The sequence below is a fragment of the Pristis pectinata genome, chromosome 5, assembly GCF_009764475.1.
Source record: "Pristis pectinata isolate sPriPec2 chromosome 5, sPriPec2.1.pri, whole genome shotgun sequence".
In the NCBI taxonomy this organism is placed as follows: domain Eukaryota; kingdom Metazoa; phylum Chordata; class Chondrichthyes; order Rhinopristiformes; family Pristidae; genus Pristis; species Pristis pectinata.
In genome coordinates this window covers 99,259,640-99,282,195 of record NC_067409.1, presented here as the reverse complement: position 1 = coordinate 99,282,195, position 22,556 = coordinate 99,259,640, and the positions used below count along the sequence as shown (strand labels likewise).

The 22,556-nt window shown below is 38.8% G+C and overlaps 1 protein-coding gene across 2 annotated transcripts in view; it reads right to left on the bottom strand.

Annotated features, from left to right (window-relative positions):
* LOC127570841 (PH domain leucine-rich repeat-containing protein phosphatase 1-like) overlaps positions 1–10,178 on the bottom strand; it is a 154,937-nt gene extending 144,759 nt beyond the window's left edge. Inside the window, exon 1 of one of the 2 annotated variants that reach the window (XM_052016709.1) lies at positions 8,496–10,178. In XM_052016709.1, the coding sequence (XP_051872669.1) occupies positions 8,496–9,882 (1,387 nt within the window). In that variant the 5' untranslated portion in view covers positions 9,883–10,178. The remainder of the gene's footprint in view (positions 1–8,495) is intronic. The other variant, XM_052016710.1, reaches the window with a different exon arrangement.
* Between the last annotated feature and the right edge of the window lie 12,378 nt (positions 10,179–22,556).

Genomic DNA, 22,556 nt, shown 5'->3' with positions numbered 1-22,556 from the left:
TTTTGCACCAGTCATAAATTCTACACCCTCTTCTTTAAATCCATTCTATTCCCAACCACCATCCCTGATGTTAAACACAGACTGCTCACGACCTTGGTGCCCTAACCAACTTAATGTTGAGTTTCTGATTTCAAATCTTCTAATTACAAATACCTTGGTCCATCTATCTCATTCATGCCTTCGTCACTCCCAGTCTGGCTAAGGCAACACTTTACTAGCTGACCTCTTACCAAATGAGGTGTCTCAACAAGTTCACCCAAAGCTTTTCTACATACTCTTAACATTAGACATGCACACCTACAAGACTTGTATTTTGCCAATCCATCAATAATTAGAAATGTTGTACTTAATTCTCTTAAAGGTCTTGCTCTCTCCAACCAGCAATACTTCCTGCCCTCTCAAGCTCCCATGGGCCTTTATTGTTACTCTCCTCCCCACACCTTGTGAAACCTAATCATCATGCTCTTGCACTTCTTTAGTAAGCATCTCTATCTTTCCAACTGACTCTCCTCTAAGACCCACATTAGAAACCATCTCATTGAACAAGCTGTTGCTCATCCAACCATATGATCACCTTCTTTGACATTGTGTGCATTTATTTTCTGCCCATAACAGTAAAATTTATTAAACTTCACTATCTTACAGGTACTAAATACAGCATGTTATTTTTGTTACATATTCCTTACCAGAAATAACTAATTGAAGTTTCTTTTTCCCCAACACAATGAAAAACACTGGTGAAATAGTTAGATTACAACCATGTTTACAAACACCACATGTTAAGCACAAATATTCATGAAACAAGACACTGCTAATTAGGGTGGAGAAATGTTAAGTCCCTCAGAGACTAAGTTAGCTCAAGTTAAAGGATCAGCTCGCATTAGAGCCCAGGGTCTTGGAGTTGACAGCTCCATTACAAGTCATAAACAGTTTTACAGAACTAGTGATGTTTTGAAAAAATAATAACAGCAAACTTATGAAAAACACTATGATGCTGGAGGAACTCAAAGCAGGTCAGGCAGCATCCGTGGAGAAAAGCAGGCAGTCAATGTTTCGGGTCAGGACCCTTCTTTCAGATTGAGGAAAGGAAAAGGGGAAGCCCAATAGAAAGGAGGGAATTTTTTTCAGAAGGGGAAAGGTTGGAGTAGGTGAGGGGGGGCAGAAAAGTCAAGACGGCTGATGTAGCACCGACAGTTGGCTATGAATAGGTCCAGGGAATGTAACAGGCCCAGTGGGGGAGTCCAGGTGGAAGAAGAGGGCTGGAGGTGGGAGCCCTATCTTCAGTCTTGGAGAAGGGTCCCACTTTTCTCCACGGGTGCTGCTTGGCCTGCTGAGTTCCTCCAGCATCATAGTGTTTTTCATCTAGATTCCAGCATCTGCAGTCCTTTGTTTCTCTAACATTTAACTTATTCTCACTAAAGAATTCTAGTTTATTTTTAAATGTTTAAAACAAGTTAGCCTCCAAGATCCAGTACATTTATTTTAAATTAGAGTCTGATTATACCACATTGAATACTACGCCAAAGGTGTTTTCAAATAATGAAGGCAGCAAATGGTGTGCTTCCACATTCCAGAAGCAAATGAAAACTACAGTGTCACAGATGTAAACTAATAGAAAAAAATGACTCAAACTGATGTAACTACTTAAACTATAAAGATACATTTGCTGGAGAGTGGGTGGGTGTTCTTACATTTTAGACCACATTGGAAGCAAACATCCTTAATTGAGCAAATGTGGCTCATTTCCAGTTTACAGGTGTCCTGCATGTTCCAGCTCTTCAGGTAACAGAAGTTCGCCCTGACAGAATTCACAAATCCCTACCCAAAAGTTTGAGACACAAAATAAAATTTGCTCTCACGGAATTTATGTTAAAATAAGTTAAATAAATACAATTTATTTGTTCTCAACTCATGTTTCTTAACACATACACAGATGACATGGTTTTGTGTTATGGAAAATCAAGATACGCACCATTTTCTTAGAAATCCCCCCCACCCCTGTAAAGTGGGGGTTGCCTGCATTTTCTTAATCACATAGTGAGCTAAATGGCTTTTAAAATTGCTATTAACTAGATTAATACTATTACCTAATATTAGCCAGACTAATACTACAACTACAAGCTTTCAACAGACTGCAAAGTAGTTGGTGCTCAAGATGATTTTGAACCATGCTATGCAAAATTATAGGCTAGAATTACTAAATTCATTTGATTTTTCAATGGCATCATATTATACAGTTGCTGCACTAATGAATCCAGCTTGCAAAAATCCATGATTTTGTTTCTTCTATGTACAAATCCTATTAAAGAGGTGATTTGTGGATACTTAGTAACTGTAGCATATTTACACAAAGCATATTACTTGGAGATTTTAATAATAGTGGTGACTATTGAAAATGCCAGAAATTCTTTATGCACCTCTTATGAGATCCTTTTATATTTCGAATTGGTCTGCGAACATTCAAAGCATGACTCTAAATGACAGTGCTCCAAGTCTAAAATGCAGCATTATGTAAGAAGTTTAACTGTCACAGGAAGAATTTCTCTCAGACCCTACTCTGAATTGAGTTTAAAGGGCTGATCACAACTTTGATTGTTACCATGGTAATCCTGGCCTGGTCTCAAGAAATAACATGGGTCTTAGGAGGTGCCTTCTATTTGAAGTTATTCCTTTCAGACTGTGAACATAGCTACCAAATAGAAAAGACAATTATAAAGATATTTATTTTCTTTCGATTTTCCAGAGGAGCACAGCTAACAACATGTCACAACGAACCATAAAAAGTGTCTTAATCAGGACAGGGACATTGTAATCCAGCAAAAACTTTTCAAATCGGAAACATGAAAACAACTGTCTGGATCTGCGTTAACAAAACAAAAATCATACTACCAGCTATGTGTGGAGAAAGCACAACACTTTCCAGCCCCAAAAGTAAAACTGAATTATCTTTTAGTTCTAGTTCACCTATATATATTGGTAAAAATAATTCCACCACTCTTTAGTAACTGTATAAAGTGAATGGCAAACCACATTTGTAAACGTTCACAGCTTATAATTTAATAGATATGTTCAATGAAGTTCCATGTGTGTACAAATGATGCAAATGCACATTATAGGTGTAGCATTCGCACATTATTAACTGATTAAAATAACTGTACAGAGAATAACAGCTGATCTTTATTGTTGCAACATATGATTTTGCAGCAAGACGCAGGGGCTATGTTAATTTAAAATGATCATCCTAGCTCATCTGATTCAGCTAGTGGCAGCTGAGCCATATGAAAAGATACCAGGTTTTAACCCTGTTTGTGCTAAGTTAGCTTATAACAGTTAGATGAGACAGTAAAACACTATAAAATTGCCTAATCACCACAATGTTTCAAGAGGCAAAAATCACCAAAATTTCTTGCATCATCTTCATAATCACTTCTTGTTGCAAGTGCATCTAAAGGGCATGTGTGGAGCCAGCAAAAATCAGCAGATATTCGCTGCACAATTGATCAAGCTGGTTTTGTATGCAAGGATCAAATCAATAAAATTTTGACAGTAATTCAGCCCTCATGGAACTGTAACAAAGCAGTAATCATTTATTCAATCGAGAAGGCAAGAAATATTGGCACAAGGAAAGAAATAACCTGTTTACCTTTAACTCTAATCACATTAAAAGAACAAAGTTACGAACAAGTCCCAACATGGCTCACCAGCTAGCTGTACATTGTAGGAAATCACAGTTCTCACAAATACATTTAATGGATGATAAAGTATGGGTGTCATCCACAATTACCAAAGTGCAGAGCAAAGCAAGTGAAGCTCTCTGCCATAACACAATCAACACAACACCTGCTGGACAGGCAGCAAATGTTTTAATTAACCAATCACTTAAGTCTTCTTATTCGTCACAAAAAACTTAAATGTGCTTCATGTCTGCACTGTCGACCACTGTTTGAACAAGCTGGCAGGGGAAGCTGTAAAAAAATTAGATAGAATCATAGAAATGTACAACATGGAAACAGGCCTTTATGGCCCATCTCATCCATGCCGACCATGATGCCTATTCTACTCTAATCCCATTTGCCCACATTACACCCATATTCATCTTCTATTTATTTTAGTCCAATTTGTCCAAAATAGATCTCATCCCACATACATAACATGGTTTGAGATATTGAGTTGGAGAAGGCACTTTTCATCAATTACAGGCAGTTGTTTATTACCCAAGTTTACATGGAATGTGAAGATTCAAACTCTACCCCAGAATCAACTTAAGTTAACGATGAGCTCAAGGAGGCATCATGGGAACAAAATGCCCTAACCAAAGTTCTGTACAGTCAATGCAATTGTGGCACTAACAACAAAATTGACTGAAAATATGCACACAATTACAAGGAAGGAATATTTATGGCACATAAGCCATTCAGCCATTGTGTCCATTTCCATCTCTCCATCTATAGTTTTACAACACATAACTCATTAAGCATCTTGATGTCTTTCCCCAGGTAATAATTTCACTTCTTCTTAGACTTAACATTAAACAGGCTTATACCATGTGTCTACTGACATCACATTACTCTTTCTGGATTATTCCACTTAATGGGGGGGGGGTTCCAATGAACCATCAAAATAAAGAAAAGTCTTTTCTTCAATATCTACAGCCACTTCATAGATTGACAGGGGAGGATGCCAGAGAAATTCAGAAAGGGGACCTTTGTGGGTCTGGGACATCAGTCAGAGTTCTGTGCATAAGTAAATTTGGCCTTTTAACTCCTATGAGACAGGTCAATGTAAAAGAACAGATATAAAGAACAAACCATTTCTTGGAGTCTGCTTTGTACTAAGAAATATATTCAAACTTCCAATATTCACTTGATTTAGTATTTTCATGCCAAAAAAACTTGTGTACATCAGCAATTAAAATGTGCTGCAAGTAATTATTGTGAATACTACAACATTGAAAGCAATATTTTTAGGAAAAACTATGAATATATTAATATGTCAGTGCAAACACCTATAAAAATAGGCAAGTAATAAATGTGAATCCTATTCAAGATTTAACTGGAAAGAATGAGACAATTTTATCATATTATTTGCACAAAGTTTGCCTATAGCTGCTATACTTGTAAAGTTTATCAAAGTGGGTGCAAAGATAGTGAAGGCAAAATATAATGTGACAGGAATATTCTGATATCTTTGATGCAACAAGCAATACCTTTACATAATATGTGATTGATGTCATACAACCAATATTCTTTAGAAAATAATGCATCTTCCATGAAATTATTAATTCCTTTTTAGTAACTTTCTTATTCTTCTGCAAGCTTTGATGGGTTACTGAATTAAATTTTTAAACAGTATATACTTTTTCAGATTCTATCCTGTGATTAGACACCTGGATAGCAGTAACAAGTGAAAAAGAAGTCCAGATGCAATAAAGCCAACATCTCTCTAGTTCACCTTCTACCATCCTGAAAACAACACTCAATGAAAATCTAAAAAGAACTGTAAATGCTGGAAATCTGAAATAACAGCAAAAGATGCTGGAAACGCTCAGCAGCTCAGGCAACATTTTCTGTTTTTATTTCAGATTTCCAGCACCTGCAGTTATTTTAATTTTTATTTACTACCTCAAAGGTTATATTGAAGAAGCCCACCTCCACACTCGCATCTATTTTGTCTTGCTCATCCGCAGTGGTTTCATTTACCCTTCTAGTCTTCAATGTTTTTGACTAAAACTGGCTTCCACAGCCACATTTCTTTCCTTTCCACAAATGCTGCCTAACCTGTTGAGTGTTGCCAGCATTTTCTGTTGCACCACAGTTCAAGTACTGCACAGTTCTGATCAGCACAGTACAGAAAGAGGTGATTGAACTGGAGGAACTGCACAGGAGATTTACACGGATATTGCCAGGATAGGAACATTGTAACCATGAGGAAAGATTGCTTTCTGTGGAAAAGAGGCTGAGTGAGACTTAACTGAGGTGTATAAAATTATAACATATGCAAGTAGGAAAGCCTTGTTTTCCTAAACAGAGGGGTGAAAAACCAGAGGGCATGGTTTAAAATAATTGATAGGAGAATAAAAGTGAACAAACTTTTTCATCCAGAGATTGGTTGAAATCCAAAACTCACTGCCTGCAAGAGTGGTGGACGTGACTGCCAGGCTCTGTACCTCGAACAGGTAGGTGGGATAGGGCTGGGTAGCTTTTTCAGCCAACACAGATACAATGGGTTGAAAAGCATCCTGCTATGATTATACAAATTAAACAATAGTGAAATTGTCAACTAACTACAGCTGCAATCAATTAGTCTACAACAGATACAGGTACAAGATCAGGAAAACCGTTAGTGCAGTAGTGTTTTTGGATCAAGAAGATTATAAGTCATCTGCTTCTCCAGAACATGCTGCACTTAACATATTATCATGTCTCAAATTGCTCATACACTGCATCAAAAAATGTTATTTTCTTAAAGAAATCTCATTTTGTATTTGAATTAATCTGTGTTAACCATTTTCATCATCTCCCTAAGGAACCTTCCCACAGATTGACCACTCTGAAACAGAAATATTGTTTCTATTGCTTCAACTGTTCTGCACCAGCCACATTTCAGTATAAATTGATTCTTATGAGCTCTGACTAGTCTGAACATACCCAATATTTATCCAAATTACATATTATACTGAACTACTGACTTAAAACAAAACTGATATTGAGTACATTAAATATTCTGAACTTGTGGAAGATCTAATGTATACACTTCAAATAAATTAAATTAACAATTGGCCATGTGTCCTTGCAAGAACTACATGCAACAGAGAAACTTCAGAGCACTGAACCACTAAGACAAGTTCCAGATGAATGAAGCTAATGTATGGTGTGGCGAGGTTGCATCCCTTGAGGAAAACATCTGTCTGAACAATCAGCAATTATTTTCTTAGTTGCAGGAAACCTTCTTGGCACGTATCAATGATAAATGATAAGCAGAACTGGAACTACAAACCAAACGTCTCAATGATGCACCCGATGATGCTTTTGAATACTTGTCCATTAGAACTCTGCTATTTTTCCAAGGTTTTTTTAAAGTCTTTTCAATTTAATCTGTTACAATTTAATAGTTCCATGAAGGTATAGTTTATCATTTCCAAGTCTCTCATGAGATTTTCATTTTATCTGTGTACTAATGCAAACAACTATTTTAGCCATTATTGATAAATTAATTTCAAGACTGCACTTGAAGACTGAAACCAAAATGAAAAGACAGATGTAACCAAGTCAGCTAAATGGCATTCAGGTAACCTTTTTAATCTCAATTTCTCTCAGCACTCTGCAAATTAAACCACTTGCAGTCTTAGTGTCATTACTTTGCACCTATGCAGTCCCTTTAACATAACCCTAATGATATATTTATTGGCCTTATTTGGGTAGAGTTTCCCCCCCCCCCTCTGTGGACATGCAAAAATCAAACTATGAATTAAATATTTTGTTGGAATATCTCTTTCATGTATTAAACATTGACAGCTGGCAAAATATGTACGTTCCTAATGCCGCAAAAGATTATTGAAAATTTGTCCAAAACATACAAAAGGAACACTGATCATGCAAAACGATGACAATAAAGATCATGTAGATAAGTGTTATTTTACGTTCCTAAATAATGTAATAACTATCTGTAGTGATGATAAAATCCATTACTATTAGCAATCTCCAGTAAACACATTTGAAACACACTTGAATATCAATCCAACGACACAGAGGTTACATGACCAAATTAAAAGTATGTAATATAATGACTAGCATATAACGGTTTTTATTCATTATTGTAACAGCAAAATTTAACTGTTTTGTGATTACAGTGTTATTTGCAGTTAATAGTTTTAAATAGTAATAAATAATTAGGCGACACAGTAACAGCTGGTAGAGCTTGCTGCCTTGCAGCACCAACAATTCAGATTCAACCCTGATGTAATGTGTTGTCTGTTACACTGGTAGGTGGCAGAATCTGGGGAAGTGAATAGAAATGTAGGGAGAATAGGTTGCATGAAAATTAATGAGGGAATGGGATCGTTCTGTGAGCCAGCACCAATACAATGAGCAAAATGGCCATCTCCTATGTCATGAAGAAAAATGGAAACATTTAAAATAACTGAACATTTAACAATTAAATTCTCCTCTCCCTGCAATCCAAGTTCACTTCACAACATTTTTACATGCCCAACTACAAGAAGATCCTAAAATATTTGCCCAAAAAACTAATTTAAACACAGCAAACAACAATTACCCATCTACCATTTTCTCTTCCCTCAAGGGAAATAAAATCAGCACTCATTAAAGAGTTGGCTGGGGAGGAAGCCATCCTGACATGGGAATAAAACAAGTTAATCAACTTTGATGGCATTTCTAAGCGTTTTTGCCAACAAACTTTATCGACTTTCAGTCACCATTTCTTTTCACAAAAAATTAAATCGCCAGCAACGGAAAAATGATACACAGCTATCATACCTGTATAAAATCGAATCAAACAGCCAATTTCAACATCCATTCCTTCCTCTTGCACCCTGCAAGGATCTTTAAATCCAAGTTTAAAGAGGTACTCATTTTGAATTTCAAGAGGATTTTCATGTGGCTCCAGCCTCCTGGTTGTTTCACCATGAAGCTGCACATATATCATTGATGTAAGCAAGCCATCATTTGCCCCCATTCTCAAAGTGCCAAAGGTTAAGGACTTCAGCCTGCCATCATCGCAGTCCCACAGAACTTGTCTGCCAGCAAGGATATCTTGCCTCAGCTCAGGCTTGTCTAGACATTCTTCCTTGGTCATAGTATCATTTGTAGCATCACCATGCACATAATCATTATGTGCGGTAAAGCTGTCCAGTGAAGGTCTACGCTTAGCAGCGACAGTGTCCACAGCCATCAACTTGACAAAAGAATTGTTTAACGATTTGAGTCGGTTAGTATTACCACTCAAAGAAGACTTGAGGCTGCTAATTTCAGAATCAGATGTTGGCTCTTCTCGGGCAGTGGCTGGTACCAAATGCACCTGCCTGTAGCTCACAGTGTTGATTTCCTTCTGTGCAGCATTGTTGTCCAATGACACTCCAATCCTTGCAAAGGTGGCATCATCTTTCCTGCACTTTATGGTATAAATATTTGAGCGCTTCCCAGTACTGGTACCAGTGCTCAATGACGATCTCATTTTTCCATGAGTAGGAATGCCCAACTGTCCAAGCCTACTGGCAGCAATTTCTGGTCTTGTGCTCACAGACTCCGCTTGCCTTGGTCTGGCCAATGAGGCAGGTGCAATTTTTCTCGGTACCCCCATCCTGCCACCAGCCGTGTTGTCCATGGTGCACAACTTGGCAATTCCTGCGCCGTCGGCTGGCATCGCCTTAACCTTGCATCCTCCAGTCTGCTGGCCAGGATGCAGCAACCTAGCGGCTATCTCGGCTGCAGTGGTGTCCAGGGTGCAGGTGACAGGTCGCAGGTAGGAGGACATGTACCTGTCGAAGACGTGCAGGCAGCCCCTGTGTACGTCGGCACGAACCCACTCCTTCTCAGCCGCACTCAACACCCTCTGCCTCAGTCCCGGCATGTTCTTGCGGTCCAAGCTGCGGGTGTGACAGCAAGGAGTCGCCGTGGAAAGGTTCCTCCGTCTCCTCCTCAAAAGCAGCGAGTTGGAGTGATTGCTCCAACTGATGGCACCGCCGAGCTTCCCACTGGGAAACAAGACCGTGGAAGAACGGGAAGACGAGACATGTCCCCCTCCTTCCCTGCAGGAATCCAGCCGCTGCACTTCGTCGGCGCTCATGCCGCTGCCGCCGCCTTTCACTTTACTACTTTTACACCTCGCAACGCCCGAACTCTGCCTCCGGAGCGCGGGATCCATGTTCCCGGCCAGTTGTCGTTGTTTCACACAGACACGCACAAAACCCCAGGAACGGAGAAAACAAATAAGAACAACTTCTTAGTTCTTTTTTTTAAAAGAAAGAAAAATAAAATCCAGTCCAGGCCACGTATCTTTATTTTTCTTTCAAATTTCGGACCAGAATAGCAGCATCCTGGGAGTGTCTGCCCGCTGTCACTCCGTCCCTCCCTCAGCCACTGACGCCATTACGGAATGGAGACGGGACCCAGAGCGCGGGAGAGGCGCGCGGCCGCCTCATGAATAATTCATCAACCCGCGCGGCCGATTCAAACCCGTCATTAATATTCATAAGGCGGTTGCCCCGCCCCCTTTCCCCTCTTTATTTTGATGTTTTTTAAACGTTAGAATATTTTTTAATGTTAGAATAGCATGTATTTCATGAAATGAGCCTTTCAAAAGGAGCCGTTGGTTTGGCGGCCGGGTTCAACGTTACGCCCGGCCGCGCGCCGAGGAGTATCGTTGCCGCTCCCCGACCGTTGACGGGAACGGGTGGAGGGCGGGGTTTTCCTGGACCTGCGTAACGGCCGACGGGAATGGAGCATTGTGGGGGTTGTAGTTGCCAGGGTGGGAAGGTCACCCCCTCACTGGACAGGCGGCCGGGGAAGGAAGGAACTGCATTTTCCGTCGAGCGGCGCTGTCCCTCTTGATGCGGGCTCATGTGATCCGTCCCCCTTCACTGCTCCTCATCAATGGATGCAGGCTGCTGAGAGAAGGGAGGGAAAGCGAGAGAGCGCAACCTCAACAGTGAAAAGTAGAGTTAAACCATCAGAACTGGATGAAGGAATCCTGTCTTCTCTTCCATCTGGAGCCCTTCCATCATCTCTGGATCGTTCGGACACCGGCAATCATGACTTTTGTCCATGTGCCTCTACTCCATTCACTCTCATCAACCTAATCTGAAGAGCAGGGTAGTCATTCCAAGGGACCAATATTTATACTTCACTAAAACGGAATATCTGATCTCTGTGAAACTGCAGTTTGTGGAAGTTTATTATACCAGTTGATTACCGTGTTTCCTATATTAGAAAAGGGAAAAGTATATTGTTAGTTATAAAGCACCTTAGGAGTTTCCTAAGGTCGTTACATAAAGGTAGACGTGAATGATAGAAAAATAGGGGGCGATGTGGGAGGGAAGGGTTAGATAGATCTTAGAGCAGGATAAAATGTCGGCACAACATTGTGGGCTGAAGGGCCTGTACTGTGCTGTAGTGTTCTATGTAAGTACTTCTCTCTTTGCAGAGGCCACTTCTTTCAGGTTCAGCCCAAACATTTTCACTAACCTGCTGCCACTTCTCATCAGTCTCTGTCGCCTCTCCAACACGTCTTCAAGCCTCATCCCGCATCCCACCATTATACGTCCCAGCTGCAGAAGTTCAACCCTGACCTTTGGCGTTGTCTGCTGTTTGCCCCTATGGTTGCATGGGTTTCTGTCAGGTGGTCCAGTTTCTTTCTATATCCCAGGAATGTTCCAGTAAGTTAGTTAGCTACTGTAGTAAAGGTAAATGGTAAAAGCTCAAAGGAGAGTTGACGAGAATGTGGCAGAACAGGTAACAGGTCTATGGGGAAATAAGGAAATGGGACTAAAAATCAAACTGCTGGAGGAACTCAGCAAGCCAGGCAGCATCTGGAGGCCGAGGAATGTTTCAGGTTGAGACCCTGCATCAGGACGACCCAAAACATTAACTATCCCTCAGCCTCCACAGATTCTGCTTCTCCTGCTGAGTTCCTCCAGCAGTTTGTTTTTTTTTGCTCCAGATTACAGCATCTGCAGTCTTGTGTCTCCAAGGAAATGGGACTAATTAGATTGCTCTGCTTGGAGCTGGCAAGACTGATTACTTATTTTATGATTATGTCACAGAAGGAAGCTAATGTTAATACTGTCATTTTATACTGTACTCTCATTGAAATTTTTCCTCCATACTCCCTAACCTCATAGTTCTGCAGCCATTCACAACCCAGATCTTCCTAAACTGTTCTTGCATACCATTATTTAAACTTCTTCTGGCCCTGAGGAACTGTTAATTTGAGTCCTGTCACTCCCCACCTACATCTGCAACTTTTTCAGCACCCTCTGTCATTTTAGTTGTTTCCAAGCTCTAACTGTTTCCTCTGCACCTCCACCACTCTGCCACCCCTCCCACATACACACAAACAAGAGGCTTCTTCATGGCATCTTCCTTCAGTGGGGCCCAACCAATCTTTGTCACCACCAACCATTATTCTCACAGAAAATGCTGGAAACACTCACCAGGTCAGGCAGCATCTGTGGAAATGAGAGCTTTCCTAGTTCTGACAGAGAGTCTTTGACCTTAAATGTTATTTCTGTTTCTCCTTGCACAGACGATGCCTGACCCTGCTGACTGTTTCCAGTATTTTCTGTTTTTAATTCAGATTTTCAGCATTTTTATGGGACTGCCTAAAGAGTAAATTGTAAAGTTTTCAGATAGTTTTCAAGTTTTATCTCCTCAATTCACACCCTCGTAGATTGGAAAGAAAATATTCTTACTTTTGACTTGGAAATCTTCAAGGTATTACCAGGAATAGTCTCTCTATTTGCCCCTTAAAGTGTTCTGATACTGCCTGTTACTATTAGTATCCTATTACATGCAGTGATCCACATAACTTTTGATTGGCTTTCAGATGTGGCCTTGTGGATTTGGTCTGGATCAAGTATTAGTGCAATAAGTCAATTCTACTCCTCTGGGGTCTGTAATTAAAGTTACTAGTACGCACCTACAGAGACAAAAATTCTATGTAACCCTCACTGTTTTCACAATAATGTTTAAGAAAATGTAAAGCAATTTCTACATCTATATGTTGTATCAATTTCAAACAATACCACTCCCCTTAAAATTTCCTCTCCCAATAATTGAATACATTAAAATCCATATTTTCATTGGTTTCATTACTGCATCATTTCTGTCTCTTTGAAATAAGTTTTTGTGGATTTGAATCATAAGCTTATGGAATAATCTCAAAATACTTGTAAGAATATAATAGCTGCATTTATATTTTAACTGGCTCATTGTTACAGGATACATGCAAAAAAATTACACATTTCACTTATTCCTGTATAAACCAGGTGAGGGGGCATGTTGCGATGGGGATATTGTGACTCTACAATGAGATATAAATTGAATGAGTGAGAGAAAACTTAGCAAATGGAGTTTAATGTAAAGTCATGCACTTCAGCAAGAAGAATCAAAAGGCAGACTATCTCAGTAGAAAAAGACTGCAAATGAATGAAATACAGAGGGATGTGTGTTCTTGTGCATGAATCATAAAACATCAGCAAGCAAATTCAGCAAGTAGTTATGAAGGCAAACAGCTTAGTGGTCTATGTTACAAAGCAGCTGGAGTTTAGAAATAGGGAAGTTTTTTTTTAACAATTGTTGGTGAGGGCACATGAGGAGTATTGCACACAGTTTTTGTTCCCTTAAGAAAAGATTTTGATGTAATGGAGACAGTCCAAAAGAGATTCACCAGGCTAATTCCAAATGGAGGATTATCCTATCAAGAGAAGCGAAATAGTTTGGGTCTGTACTGTTTGGAATTTAGAAGAATTCATCTTGTTGAAACACAGAAGATCCTAAGGGGGTATGACAAGATAAATATTGAGATGTTTTCAGTAGTGGGAGAGTCTCAAACAAGGGGAAAGAGTTTCAAGATAATGGCCAGTCAGTTAACACAGAGGTGAACAGAAATTTCTTCTTGCAGAGGGTAATGAATCTTTAAAATTCTCAAGATCATTGGAAGTATTTAAAGTGGAGGTAGATAACTTATTGAAAGTATCATGGAATTGAGGGGTATGGGGAACTGACATAGGGGAGTTGAGGCTCGGGGCAGATCAGCAATAATCATACTGAATGGCAGGACAGGCTTGATAGTCCTGGTGGCCTTCTGCTACTATTTTCTTACGGTCATGCCATCATTAAAACCAGTTATTTCTATCTACATTACATTATCCAGCTCCCCCACTGCCTCAGTTCATCGGTTGTCAAAATTGTTAGTTTTGTCATATCTGGGTCTAATTATTTTAATGAGCCTGGCTGACCTCTTTTATTCCACTCTGTTAACCTAAAGTTATTCAAAATTCTAATGTATTAGACCTAATTAATTATCAACATGAATAAATTATTTATTCATAAATCTTAAGTTCATATTCACCTGTCATCCCTGTAATTGCTAACTTAACACTGATTCCTGTTAAAGCAACACCTTAATTTTAAAATGCACGTCCTTGATTTTAGCCCACCATTTTGTAACCTCCTTCAGCTATTCAACCTCTGAATTCTGCCCTTCTCCAATTCTGGCCTCTTGATCATTCCCAGTTATAGTTGTTCCACCACCAGCAACATGCCTTCAGCTGCCAAGGCCTTGAACTCTAGAAATTCCCTCCCTGGATCTTCGCTGTTCTCTACTTCTCTCTCACTTCTTAATACACTCCTTAAAACCTCCTTTTTGACCAGGCTTTTGGTCATTGCCCAAATATTTCACTAAGGCTTAATATCATTACTTGTTTCATAGCAAAATGTCACCATGTGTTTCACTGAATTGATATATTTAAGGTACTACATAATGGAAGTTTCTGTTTCTAAATGAATTTCACAGAACTACAAAGCAAACCACTTACCACATATGACGAGATTTTCTATGCAGGTCCAACGTCCCCCAAACACACTTTTCATTCATTTTTTTTTATCTTGTTCACCAATGACTAAGTTGTTTTTATCTTCAAAATATATCTTGGCAGCAGATAATGTTAGTTAATCCGGTAAAAGTATTGAGATTGCCTTTGGCTGTACAAAATTGAGTTATCTGCAGTAGCACTGGTCCCAGGAAAATAGCTACTGTACCACGGCCACAATCCCGTGGGATAAAACTCTCATTATGTGCACTTGAGAAGGTGATGCAAGCTGATTTCTTGAAACATTGCAATCCTTCTGGTGAAGGTGATTCCACATTGCTTTTGCATACTGAGTTTCAGAGTTTACTCAGTGGCATTGAAGGAATGGTGATATATTTTCAAATTATGATAGCATGCAAGTTGGTTGGAAACTTAGTGGTATTTGTTATAAATATGATAGTAGCAGATTTAAAGAAGTCAAATATAAAAAGATCAACTTCAACATTGCAAAGTAGTATCCTCTGCTTAGTTACAGAATGAATGAAGAAATTTTCTAATCTGAATGAAGAAGTATAGAAATAAAATTAAACCATTTAAATAACCCAGGAATAAAACTCCTTTAGATTGTGTGTATTATACTAATGTGCTTTTCTTAATTTTTACTGAAGCATTTTTGTGTGCCTTATTGAGCACGTTCTCATTTAATTGATTGCACAATTTAACAGCCAGTTTGGAAGCACTAATGGAGCTCATTCAGTTGAACGTTGAAGGAATGTAGTGTGAACAGCAAAATGAGTAAATGCAAAAAGCAACAATCCCAGTGATGAAAAAATTGCAAATATGCTAGGCACAACGAGGGCACATAGAAGTGATTTAAACTGTATGTGAGTTGTGGACAACCCACCAAGAGTCCAAAGACTTGGATACAAATGGTTGTGGAAATTTATTGGTAATATATTGGGAGGCAAATATATTTTAGGACAAGCAAGGAAAGAAGCTCACAAAAAAAACATAAAACAGGTTATGTTTGCATGCAAGCAGCACTCTCACGGCTTAAAGTGAACAGCTGATTCATAAATGGCTCTTCAGCAGATCTCTAAAAAGTATCCACATCCTTTCCTTCCATTCCTATTTTACACGTATGAGGATATAATACTTCAGAAAGGTAAAGATGCAAACAGATCTTGCAGCACATTAAAACCCCCTCAATATAAAATTTTCAGTAAAGATACAACACATCACTCTGAACTATTCAAACTTTTTTTCTTAAAAAGAATTAGAATGACAAAATGGTGCTACAAGTTTTATAAGCCTTAGATGTCCCAGCTACACACAGAGCTGGGTCACTGCTACTACACATTCAGGAGCATGCCAAAATGGCCAAATGCTATTGTCTAACCCAGGGGAGTAACAGAGGGGACACCAAAATACAGCATTTTTTTTAACATGTACTCTTCAATTTTCTAAAGACTGGGATGAGACTAGATACTTTATTTATTGCAGCATCTGAACAGAGGAGAAGTCAAAGCAAATTCTACTTCAACGTTGACTCTGAAAATCTGTACAGAATGAACAGACCATCTTAGCAACTATACAAAATCTAATTGATCATGTTGTTTAGCTCCCAGCTCTGGATCAAAACTGCCCCTCGCATTGGGACAACAGATTTTATTTTGCTTAATTCTTACCCAAATAGCAAAGGCACAATTTCTAAGAAATTGCCATCATATAGGCTTCTGCAGCAGGCTTGTCAACCAAGCTCCTTCTCCCAGCAAACATTTCTTTATGTGCTTGTGTAGATTTTACTGTAGCTGTGAATGTTTACTGCCATTTGAAATGAGATAATAAATTGTTCCTGTTCCCTAAACTGCCTTCAATGGTTGACTCATTAAGAACTTGAGCTCGCCTCTGAGTTACTGTTTTGGTGTCGCCAATAGGTTCCTTTTCTTAAAAAAAGCCTGTACAAATTTACTTTTTCAATTGATCCACTCTAGAGAACATAAACCACATGCAAGAACATAACACATTTGTTTTAATGAAAATGCAAAATAGCCCGGCAAGCGACATGTATGTAGGTCTCCATTGAAAAACTTATTTGTATTACTATGATTATATTGTGAAGATTTCCACTTTAAAAGCATCTTTTACAACCTTGGAATGCTCCAAGCACTTTATAGCAAGAGGTATTTCTGCAATATATGCACTGATATAATGTAGGAAACAAAAAAAATTGCATAACAAGCAAACTTTTTTTCCTTCTGTGTTGTTGTTTGAGGGATGAACATCGGCCAGCAAACTGGGGAAACCCCCAATTTCTTTGAAATAATGCGTAGGGATATTTTGTTGTCCACTTGTGTGAGCAAACCAGGGTGTTTTTTAAAAAAATGTTTTTCTTTTCTAATCTGCAAGAATTCCTTAATGCAACTGGCCACCTAGCCAGCGTGAAAACAATGACAGCACCCCTTCAATATATTCACTCTTCCTTCTGGGCTGATGCCATAGTTGTCTGCTGTTGCCCACTGCAGGCAGGTCTAAATTTTTTCATTGTGCAGCAAACAATTAATATGCCTATTAAAATCCCCATAACAAAAAGCACTTGATCAAGTTCTGTGTGAACAGCTATTATTGAAGACAAAAGCTGCAAAGGGTTCTGACCAAAAACTGAGAACAGCTAAGTGTTTATGACAGCATTTAATGGTGAGTGGGGTGCCCTAGTGGTCTGTAATGAAACTTCCAATTTCAAATTCTTATTAACAATGCTAACAGGAAAAAAATACTAAACACAAAGCAGCAGGAAAATTACAAAACAGGAAAATAAGGTAATGTTCAGTCGATATTGCAATAACACCAGCAAAAAGTATCACACATGCATTTAACCTATGAAAATTGACAGCAAATTCACAATTTTTATTGAACAATCAGGTTTTCTGTATTGAATCATGCAGTCAGTGATCCTCCACAGTCTGTTTGTAGTCAGCCCCAACTGAATCAAGATTCAATTCAAAATCATTAAACTAGCAAACTCTGACCCTAATAATCCATTTAGGAAAAAATCTTTCCCAGAATTTGAAATCTTAACATTTAATGTCTATTATATAGTAACTCCTACCTCATGCATGTTCTAATATTTAACACCAAAGTTTTAAAAACATGTTTCCCTCTTCCAGTCTGTAAGAATTCTTTAATGTGTTTGGCCACTTAACCAGCTTGATGGCATGACTGAAGCCAGGGATCCTTTTGAATTGACAAGTGGTCTCAGTAGTTTGAAAAAGGAGGTGGGGGGAAGGAGTTTCACCACGGATGTCACAAAGGGGTATATTCTCAGGACAAATTACTGTAAAATGGAGCATACTAGTTTGGCCCTAAAACAAAAATCTTTGTAAGCACTCAGAATGCAGTGTCCCTTTCTGGCCTCCGAATTCGTGCATGACATTAAGGCTTTAGAAAGGGTAGGGAGGGGAAAGTCACAAGATTAGTTCCCATCTTAAAGCATCCTACTTATGCAAATCGGTTCATGAGCTGGGTGCTTTAAATGCAGTTATGGGGGTGATTTACATAATCATCTTGAAAGCAGATCATCTTCATCTAGATCAATTACTTCTACTGGAAAGGTGAAGGAAGACAAGACCTGTGGAACAACAGTAGCCTTGTGTAATGCATGTTGATTCTTTCTTTCTGCACCTGCTTTTGGCTTGGGCAGGGATCATCTTGTGCAAGAGGGAGAGCCCAAAATAATTTTGATAGCTTCAGTGCAATAATTTAATCTTCCAAGGAATGCTGGTATATTGAAAAAGCCAGGGGTTATACACACTAGGTTGGCAGGATGGGTTGAATAGGATATTGGGTAGTTATTCCCAGGAAGCACAGATCTTTGGAAAATGTTTGTACAACGAATGCTGAATCTTCGAAGTTTTACAAGACAATTGCATAAGCACTTGTCTGATTTCAGTAAATGATAGGCAGAAAACACAGGCGATAAAAGCATGGTTCATGATGCATCTAGGCTGGATTTTCACTGCCTAAGTGGGCTGAGAAATTTCCTCCCTCCACATTTCCCCACTGGGTTTTAATCTTTTTATTCCCACTTCCCCCAAGAGTGCCTAGCTGCTGGTTGGCATGTCTAATGCTAATTTATGTATGGTGCTAGTGTGATACAGGCTTACCAGATAAAACACCAGACATATAGAACATAAAACACCACAGCACAGTACAAGACCTTTGGCCCATAATTTTGTGCCAGCATTTTATCCTGCTCTAAGATCCATCTAACCCTTCCCTCCCACATCACCCTCCATTTCTCTATCATTCATATGAAGAATAAAGTGGTTAAAGTAGGACTTTGAAATGACAAAGGATGAAGGTGATGAGACTCCTACGGAGATTCAACATCAATATAGTAATTAAAGCAAACAGAATTGCTGTCTGCCACCATCACCACCCTGGGATTCACCATTGACCAAAACTCAACCAGATTGCCCACATAAATACTATGTCTACGAGAACAGGTCAGAGGATGTGAGTAGAAAAACAAAATGATTCGCTTCTTGACACCTCAAAGCCTTTCCACCATCTACAAGGCATGTCAAGTGATGGAATACTCTCCACTTGACCGGAAGAGAGCAGTTCCAACAACTCTCAAGCAGCTTTGCATCATCCCGTTCACTTAATTGGCTCATGAACTACCCTAAGCACTCATTCCCTCCACTGCCAGCACTGTGGCTTCAGTGTGTACTATCTAAAGGGATACTCTGGCAGCATCTCCCAACCAACGAGGGTGACCAGCGCATCAGGCACATGGCAACACAAACACCTACAGGTTCTCCCCCAAGTCGCATACCATTCTGGTCTAGAAATATATCACTGGTCCTTCATCTGGTTGGGACTAAATCCTGGAACTTCCTACCCAACTAAACTATGGGAGTACCTTCACCAGCAATGCAGCGGTTAAAAAGGCAGCTCACCACTACCTTCATGGCCAATTAAGAATGGGTAATAAATACTGGCCTTGCCAGTGATGCCCAGATCTCAGAATACATTTTTTTAAAAAAAACAGGATTGCATCCTGTGGTCAGAGTCCCCCAAAGTTCCATCCTTAATCCTCTATTTCTCATTTAACAATCTCTGTAGCGTGCATATTCCTCCGCCAACATATCCTTCTGTCCTGCATCAGTTGCAAAGGATCTTTGGCAATACCAAAAATATTGGCTGTTAGTCTACCTTACCATGTAATCATATTGAAGAATTCTCCCACAAAGCATGCCTGGAACCAGATTATAATTGTGAATTAACTTAAACTGAGCACTAAATAGAAGGTCAGAATACACACTCAACTGGACACCACAGGATTTAAAATACATTGGGGTACAAGCCATATGAAAAAATATACATTAACTTAACTTAATATACTGAAAGACATTAACTTCAACGGCATAACATTTCCTCAACCACAAGTTGGTAAGCTGTAATAATGGCCTAATTTGCCATTGAAAGCTCACTTAGCTCTCATGCAACAAGCTGCAAGATTTATGGTATTTTATACCATAGACTGTTTGTTAAATACACTAATTTTTATCAAATGGATTTGATTACAATGGAGAAGGCTAAAGCACTGACAGCTTTGGGGTTACTGCTTTAAACTTTGCAGAAAAATTACCAAAAATTTAGCAATTTTCAAAACATCACAATGGTATAGATAAAAATGACAGGCATAACTGGACCTTTTCCTGGTTAGCAAAATATAACAAGTGGTGTGGCATAGGAATAGGTGTTGGGACCTCAATTTTATTTTTACAATTTATATTGATGATAATGGATGAAGAATCAAAGGTATGATTGCTAAATTTGTTAATGACCAAGACAGGTTGGAAACTAAGTACATCATCTTCACACAAAAACAAACTGCTGGACGAACTCAGCAGGTCGAGCAGAATCTGCGGGGGTGGGGGGGGAGGGAGGTGTGGAGAAATTATCAACATTTCCAGTCAAGACCCTGCATCAGAACTAAGAGTTGAAGGAGAAAATAGCTTGTGTAAAGAGTAGAGGGGGATGGGATAGAACGGGGCCAGTAGGTGATAGGTGAACCGAGAAGGGGCAAAGGATGAGGCGCAAAAGGAACAAAGTGGAGGGGGAAGGGCATTTCCTTAGTGATGCTTTGGTATATTGGCTAAAGTCTTTCTGCCCATCATTTCTCACCCCTTTCCTCTTTCTACTGGCTACCTTCCCTCTTCTCTGTCCTTAAAAGGGTCTTGACTCAGAACATCGGCAATTCCTTTCTCCCCACAGATGTTGCTTGACCCACAGTTCCTCCAGCAGTTTGTTTTTTTTGCTCCAGATTCCAGCATCTAGTGTCTTGGACCTCAAAGACATAATGACTTTGGAAAGGGATAGACATAGATAACAGGTAAAGACCTAGTAAGTAGAATACAAATGTGGGGAAATGTGAAATTGGTACAAAAAATAAAGCATGTGTGATAATGACTGGATAACATGTTTCAGAGACATTGAGGGAATAAAAACTAGTCATAATACTGGGAATTACTCCTCTGCTCCATTTCAAATAGCAATGCGAGATTCATCATATCCTGAGATTTATTACATCTCAATAAAGCTTATGTAGTCTGTTTAATTTCTCATCTGAAAGGAGGACCTTTGACAGTACAGCATTTCCTCAGTGATGCATTGGTATATTAGCTATACATTGAAACAATCTATTTTTTGACTGAGGGGCAAGTGGGCTACTAACAGACTTTTCTTAAAAAGGGAAGTATGAAACAGGAAGAACAGCATGATAGAACAGATACTATGATTAAAAGTTGATTGGATGATCTTTGAATAACAGTTTAAAATTCTAAAGATATTTATTGTTCCCTCTTTTCACAGTCCAGAACGACTTTGCCATTACAACTAATCTATGTAATATATATAGTAAATAATGAATTGCACAAAAAAATGCCAATTGCCTTAAATCTTCCAGGAATGAAAGAAATTTGCAGCCTCATTGATCTCAATGGCATTTGCAAGTCCATGGGAGAAGACAAGTTCATTTTTTTTAAAAACAAAATACTCCAGTTTGTATTAATTTAAGCCAACTTTAAGACTATTTTTCAGAAATGTTAGAAAACTAAAATAGAAAATGGCTGCAGTTAGATATATTAACTAAATTATATATAGACATACTTTTTTTGTAATCTCACTTCTCAGTTCATTACAATATATCCCAGACCATTTAAAGTATTGTAAATCTGAATTTCTAGGTCCAATATCGATGTGAAGTCTCTTAAAAACCTGCTGATCTTTAGAAGTTGACAAATCTGGAGGCAGGAATTTGCCAGCTGTTGAAGCTTTCACAAATTTTGGGTTCAGGACTTCCTCAATGCAGTGCTGGAAGCCCTACCACCAGTCAGGTTTTGTTTGGAACCAGCAGCTTAGCTCAGGCCAGTTAAGTATCAGCCTAGGATAACCACAAGCAGCAAGCTACCACCAGTAGGTCTAACCAATTTAGTCATAGGGCTGCCTGACAGAATCTGACAATTTGCTAAATAATTGAACGATTTGTTTCTGGTGAGTTGACATTTCCTCTATGTAAATAAAGGGCCAATAAAGTCTCATCTAATATCTCAGTTTCTAAGAAGACAGGTATAATTTCCAAATAGTTTAGTTAGAACTTGTGTATTTTTAAATTATCTTTCTTTGAAAAGCAACATTTACTCCCAAATTTGTAGCTGATCTCACTAGCATAAAGCATCAAAATTCCACACAAAGAGTATGTAATCATGGCCTGAGGAACTCAGCATGTTTTTAGGCATTGAAGTTAGAAGACTTCTGAGCACCTTTTATATATTAAGCACAAAATGTTTAAGTGGAATTATGAATGTTTTTCCATTGTGAATATAACATGCTGAAATTACAAAGGTGCATTCAGAAGTTTGAAGATAAACATTAATTTACTTCAGAGGTTTAAGCATTGATCAAAAACTTTACATCTATTTTGGAATTGGAAATTCAGATT